The sequence below is a fragment of the Macrobrachium nipponense genome, chromosome 18, assembly GCF_015104395.2.
Source record: "Macrobrachium nipponense isolate FS-2020 chromosome 18, ASM1510439v2, whole genome shotgun sequence".
In the NCBI taxonomy this organism is placed as follows: Eukaryota; Metazoa; Arthropoda; class Malacostraca; order Decapoda; family Palaemonidae; genus Macrobrachium; species Macrobrachium nipponense.
Genome location: NC_087211.1, coordinates 84,724,149 through 84,731,648, shown reverse-complemented (window position 1 = coordinate 84,731,648; position 7,500 = coordinate 84,724,149). Strand labels below are relative to the sequence as shown.

Below are 7,500 nucleotides of genomic sequence, written 5' to 3'. Positions count from 1 at the left end.
AATTTTACAGCAAACGAGTCACTCTCCCGCCTACGTGTCCTCACACTCTTCACACTTAATAAAAGCTTTTAATTGTCCTTCAATTATCTTCATTAGTGTACAATCATACTCTTACCTGAAAGCACAGATACCTAGAGTATAATAAGTAATAAGTAATGTTGCTACCAATGTATCACCACATTGCAATAAACTAAGATTGAAGTATGACGAAAAAATGTTCCATTACCGTGGTAGACGATCAATTATTATTATTTTTTTTATTTATTTTTTTTTTTTTTTGCTCTATCACAGTCCTCCAATTCGACTGGGTGATATTTATAGTGTGGGGTTCCGGGTTGCATCCTGCCTCCTTAGGAGTCCATCACTTTTCTTACTATGTGCGCCGTTTCTAGGATCACACTCTTCTGCAAGAGTCCTGGAGCTACTTCAGTCTCTAGTTTTTCTAGATTCCTTTTCAGGGATCTTGGGATCGTGCATAGTGCTCCTATGATTATGGGTACGATTTCCACTGGTATATCCCATATCCTTCTTATTTCTATTTTCAGATCTTGATACTTATCCATTTTTTCCCTCTCTTTCTCTTCAACTCTGGTGTCCCATGGTATTGCGACATAAATGAGTGATACCTTCTTCTTGACTTTGTCAATCAACGTCACGTCTGGTCTATTTGCACGTATCACCCTATCTGTTCTGAATCATGCCTCTTTTTGTACTGTTCTGTGCAAGTGCCGGACATTCGCTTGTTATGCGGTTTATGGTTTCATTTTTCATATTGCACTTCCTACATATGGGAGATGTTATTTCCGTCTATCGTTCTTTGAACATATCTGGTTCTTAGGGCCTGATCTTGTGCCGCTGTTATCATTCCTTCAGTTTCCTTCTTTAGCTCTCCCCTCTGTAGCTATTGCCAATTGTCATCGCTGGCTAGTTCTTTAGTCTGTCTCATGTATTGTCCGTGCATTGGTTTGTTGTGCCAGTCCTCTGTTCTGTCTATCTTTCTCCTGTCTCTGTATATTTCTGGGTCTTCGTCTACTTTTATTAGTCCTTCTCCCATGCACTCTTTAGCCACTCGTCTTCACTGGTTTTCAGACATTGCCCCAGTGCTCTGTTTTCGATGTTGACGCAGTCCTCTATACTTAGTAGTCCTCTCCCTCCTTCCTTTCGTGTTATGTATAGTCTGTCCGTATTTGCTCTTGGGTGTAGTGCTTTGTGTATTGTCATATGTTTCCTGGTTTCTGATCTATGCTGCGGAGTTCTGCCTTCGTCCATTCCACTATTCCTGCGCTGTATCTGATTACTGGCATCTGCCCATGTGTTTATGGCTTTATCATATTTCCGGCGTTGAGTGTTTTGACTTGAGTATCGCCTTGAGTCTCTGCATATATTCTTTCCTGATCGTGGTCCTTCATCTCTTGGTGTTTTATATTCCCCTACCCCTACCTCCATTATTCCCAGGTATTTGTATCTATTGATTTTTATTTTTTTTTATTATTATTATTATTATTATTATTATTATTATTATTATTATTATTATTATTATTTTAATTATTATTATTATCAGACAGCTTTCAATCACAAATTATAATACTGTATTCTATTTCAACCCCCAACCAAGTATGATGAATAATTTGGCCATTAGTCAGTGATATCCCAAAGACTCTATTATTAAAATTATTATTATTATTATTATTATTATTATTATTATTATTATTATTATTATTATTATTATTATTATTATTATTCTGACAGCTGTCAATCAGTTGATATTGCTGCACAATATTTCACCCCCCTAGCAAATTATGATGAATTATTTGTCCATTAATCAGATACATCACAAAGACTATATAGAAATACAAGTTTGGAATTAGACACATCATAAAAGTTGGTGCACAAACGTCTAGTGCAAAAATTATGTTAAAACTGAAACCAGTGAGAGAAGTCCGTTTCGAAGATGTCGACAAAATAACATTGTAGATGGAAGCATGCTAGGTTCGATGCAAGAGCACATAAAAAGTATGTTGACAACAAGATAACAATGATTAAAAATAATCAACATATTATAAAAAAAAACATTATAAATTTAACATCTGAAGACACGATGGTATCTGTATTCGTCAGAAAAGTCATAACAGAAAGATATACCTAGGAAATATAAAGATAATCAGAAATATATCGGAAAAATAAAAATGCATAGAAAGTGCCAAAATCTACGTATCTTTTTTTTCAGTGGCGGTGCTGTTTGAAAAAACGAAGCTTATATAAAGATAATAGGGAGGATTTTTTTTATTAGAAAAAGCTCTTATAAATGTTGTTCCATACTACAAATCGGGAATCTGAAGAAAACTTCGAAGAACAGATTTAAGTAAATAAAAGTTGGAGAAAAGATCAATCACAAGTGTTCCTCATTATCGTATTCAGTGTATTTTATGTTTTATGGTTTAATTTCATTTACCTCACATATTTAATGTTCCCAAGTGTGAATCTGCTAAAAATTGTTTGGTTGTCTTGGTGTTTGTTTGTTTGTTTGTATGGTGTTTTTACGTTGCATGGAACCAGTGGTTATTCAGCAACGGGACCAACGGCTTAACTTGACTTCCGAACCACGTCGAGAGTGAACTTCTATCACTAGAAATACACATCTCTGACTCCTCAATGGAATGCCCGAGAATCGAACTCGCGGCCACCGAGGTGGCAGGCCAAGATCAAACCGATCACGCCACTGAGACGCTGGTTGTCTTGGTGTGTGAATCTTTCCTTATCAGAATATTGTGTCGCCTATTCGAAGGATAAAAGTTTGTCTTTCTGTTTTATGAAAAGAGAATTTGAGAATGTAATGTTTCCATGTATTCACAGATACGTTTACACATCATAAATGAAACATCTTGTATGAATTGAATGTCTTTGTAGCTTATATATTGTAAAATTCAAACACTGAATTAGTCATCGGAAGATGGTTTATATATCAAGTCTAAACTGGTCAGGGTTTACACAGCTTATTCAATTTCTGTGTGTGGGTGTATATATATATATATATATATATATATATATATATATATAATATATATATATATATATATATATATATATATATATTATATATATATATATATATATATATATATATATCAACATAATTATTCTTTTATTACCAATTCCCAATGACACCAAAGACAACTTAAGTAATAATTCAGAATGCGATGTAATTCTTAAATTTTCACTAATTCCGAAATTCTCGAGTAAATGGTGAGTAGGTATTTTACTTCCCATTTCCTTAGGAACTTTGGACTTAGTGAAGCAATTAAGAAGAAGACAGCTATGAAACTTGCACTTCGAAAACAACTCGCCTGACAGTACTAATGGATGTTTATACCAGACACCACGTAAGTCTCCAGGTCACTTTTATATTTGTCAAACTAAATAAATACTGGAAAAGAGAATAGAACAGCATAAAAGATGTGTAAGAAACGTACAGATGGACTTATGGGAATTTTTTCAAAAAAATACAAATCTATTGGGCAAAAACAAAAGATATTGTTTATTATAATACTGCATTGCAAAGAAACATCATTGAATCTAGCTTTATGATATAAAGTCTCTATAAGAACATTAATATCTGCCATTGCATTTATGATGAATTCGATCCAATAACTTCCAAAGAAATATGCAAGAGGTTTAGATTCCAAGGAAAGAAGATAAGAGAAGGAAAAGAGTTTACCTGTCACTAGTGAGGGTAGGACTCTTTACAGAAATACCTGTCAGGTGCAAATACTTGTTTTCCAACCTTCTGACTGTCTGTATGTACTGTCTTGCTAGTATAAATATATTATATATATATATATATATATATATATATATATATATATATATATATATATATATATATTATTGAATTTCGACCACTTTCTATCAGTTATCTGAAGATGGCCTTGCAATGGAGACGACACTAGTCAGGACTTACAAACTGCTTTTCATTTCTTCATAGTGGTGCTTGATGTGCAGAAATCACGTATCGAATGTGATTATAATTATAAACAACATGTGTATATATATATATATATATATATATATATATATATATAATATATATATATCCTCATTACCAATTGCCCATGTCCCCAAGACATGAAAGGCGTCATAAGTAATAAAGTAATTTAAATGTAATGTTAGAAAACAATAAAACCATGCAGCAAACAAGCGAAAATAATTAGTTCAAGGAATCCTTACGTAAGAGAAATTTGCTACATTTTTTTTTTTTTGAGTAATCGAAAGCTTATCACCAATTCTCAAAATTGTCTTCGTGTAGTTTTAAGTAATTGTGTTTGTTGGTAGAGGGTGTTTTTTTATGTGTCCAGAAAAAAATAGTACAATAAAAACATAACATCACGAAATGTTGTTTTCTTATTAAAAGGCATGTTTTTTTTAAAGATATATAAATATATGTGTGTGTATATATGTAAAATATATACATATACATGTATATATATATATATATATATATATATATATATATATTACATATATATATATACATATACATATATAATATATATATATATATATATATATATATATATATTATATATATATATTACATATATCACATATATATCAACACTAAGAAGGTGGAATTGTAATTCAATAATAAAAGTTATAATGTATTTGTTTGCTCAAGTGTCAATGAAAATATTTACATTAGAATTAAATCTTAAATTCTAATGTAAAATTAAAAACAAAAAGTAAAACAGATAATTTGGAAAATGAATGTAATCAAGTAATGGTGGGCAAAGTAATGTTTATATAAGTGCCTGGTCGAAATTGCTTCTAAAAAGTAATGTTTATATAAGTACCTGGTCTAAATTGCACTATGTTCATTAAGTTTCAGTTTTTAAAAATATCCTTTTGGAGAAAGATGTTGTTCAAAAGTGTTGTGCAGTTATGCCCTTAGTATGGGAAAGTTTTCTTGCTATTTTTATGGTGCAATATTATCCTCATCAAATGAAAGGTTTTTGTCTGTATTGGTGCTGCAAGATTGTCCTTATTGTGCAATATCCTTATTGTCTGAAAGTTCCTTCCTAATTTTGTGGTGCAAGAATATCGTTTTTGTATGAAGGATTTCTCCTTGCTTTTGTGGTGTTAATATATCCTTACGTATGAATATTTCTCCCCTGTTTTTGTGATGTAAGAATATCCTTATTGTATGAATATTTCTCCATGTTTTTTTGGTGAATGAATATCCTTAGTATACGAATAATTCTCCATGTTTTTGTGGTGCTAATATATCCTTACTGTACGAATCCTTACTGTATGAAATATATCTCCCTGTTTTTGTGGTTCAACAATATCCTTACTGTATGAAATATATCTCCCTGGTTTTGGTGGTGCAAGAATATCCTTGGTGTATGAATATCTCTCCCCTGTTTTTGTGGTGCAAGAATATCCTTATTATATCAAATTTTCTCACTGTTTTTGTGGTGCAAGAATATCCTTACTAAACGAATATTTCTTCCAGTTTTTGTGGTGTTAATATATCCTTACTGTACGAATATTTCCTCCTGTTTTGTGGTGCAAAAATTTCCTTATTGCATGAAAGTTTTTGTCTGTTTTTGTGGTACAATAACATCCTTACTGTCAGAATTTTCCTCCTGATTTGAGGCAATCGAAACCCACAAAAAATCATCTGTTTAAACCTACAGTCTGTTGAAGAGTAGAAGAACGATTCATCATGCATATCTGACTCCAGAAGATTCCTTGAAGATGAGTTAAGTTTAGTTAAAATTAATAAAGAAAAAGAGAGACTAGGAAACCTTACACAGCAACTGTGAACATCATTCAGAGCAGCGGAGACTACGAGAGTGAGGTCAGTCAAGAGGATTAAAAAATATACAAGAATAATTTTTTTGGAGATACCAATCATTTACCTTAAGAGAAAAATATACCAGGAGGACATGCAGGAGACCATTAGATTCATAATGAGCCAGAATACGAGAGATATCTGTTAGTAGTAATTGATTAGTTGGTGGTTCTAAATAGAGATTGAGAACTCGACAACCCAATAAAAAAACTGGTCCAGAAAAATCAGAACAAACTAGGATCTAAAAGTAGACAAAAAAAAAAGGCATGAACTGTAAGTAAGTAAGTATTAGTAGTAGAGGATTAAAAAATAATATTAGAATAATGAAGACATTTCTTATATATTTTTTTCCTCTCTCTCCCAAGTCTTTTGGGAGATCAGGACCTACCCCTGCATTCGTCACTGCTCCTAGCCCATCTCCGGCATCCTGAAACGACCAAGACATCTCAACATCTCCAGGAAATAAAAAAAATAAAAAATGAAAAAGGGAGTAAACAAACAGGAAATGGGATATTTCTGAGTGACCTCAACTTGTCTCATCAGCTGTTTTGTTTGTTCGTGTTGAAAATAGTAACTAGAAGATTCTATGCTTATTCATGACTATGGTAGAGTTGCAACAAATAATAATGTAAAATTTAAATAAAATAGTATATTATTTTCATTCTTATTAAATATATATTACCCTATTTAAAAATAGGATTGATTTTTATGTTCTTTAGCTAAAATAAACGTTTAATGAGAAATAAATCTTGATTTTTCCATATAATTGATAGAGTTGGAACAAATAAGAATGTGAAACATAAAAAATTAAAAAATTTTTTTTGTGCCAGTATCAAATACAGATGGGCCTATTTTCATATAGGATTAATTTTTATGTTTGCCAACTTAAATAAATATTTGATGAGATATGTATATCTGAATCTTAATGAGTATGGTAGAGTTGCAGCAAATAAGGCTATAAGACATGAAGAAAAATAATTTCTTTTGAGTCATATTCAATAAATAAATATGGTCCTATTTAAATATAGGATTAATTTTTTATGTTTGCCAATTAATATGGAAATTTGATGAGAAATAAATCTTAAATTTTGAATAAGTATGACAGATTTGCAACAAATGAAAATATCGAATATAAAAAAGGAAAATAGTTTCATTCCTAATAGGATCAATTATAATATGTTTGCCAGCTAAAATGTATATCTGATTTTTTCCATCATTGTGGCAGAATTGCAACAAAAAAATATAACATATTAAAAAGGAAGACAATACCTTTCCTAACATAAAGTAATATGGACCTATTTAAATATAGGATTAATCGTTTTTTGGCCACTCAAATCAATATTTGATGTCAAATAAATGCAAATTCCCATGCTAAATTATGGAATGTGCCTGGCTATTTACATAAATGACATTTCATTAACAAAGCATACTCATCTTTGCATGCATATAAACATCATTTTCAAGTTTCCAAAAATATCAATTATTCAAAATTATGGTAAATTCTTACGATATTCTCGTCTGCTATTCACGAAGTTAAAACTTCATATACACAAAAATTGTAGGATCAGAAATGTTCCTTTTTTGATGTTTGCTCATCATAAAGATCAGAGTATTTTTGGGGAGGGTTCTTCTGTTTTTCATGAAGATTA

General features: G+C 31.2%; 1 protein-coding gene across 1 annotated transcript in view; it reads right to left on the bottom strand.

The window, feature by feature from the left end:
• Window positions 1–7,500, bottom strand: part of LOC135197308 (calsenilin-like) — a gene marked incomplete in the record, with an annotated part of 435,060 nt that overhangs the window by 85,180 nt on the left and 342,380 nt on the right. The window contains 1 exon segment of the mRNA XM_064224448.1: window positions 6,240–6,278. Within this exon segment, the coding sequence (XP_064080518.1) occupies window positions 6,240–6,278 (39 nt within the window).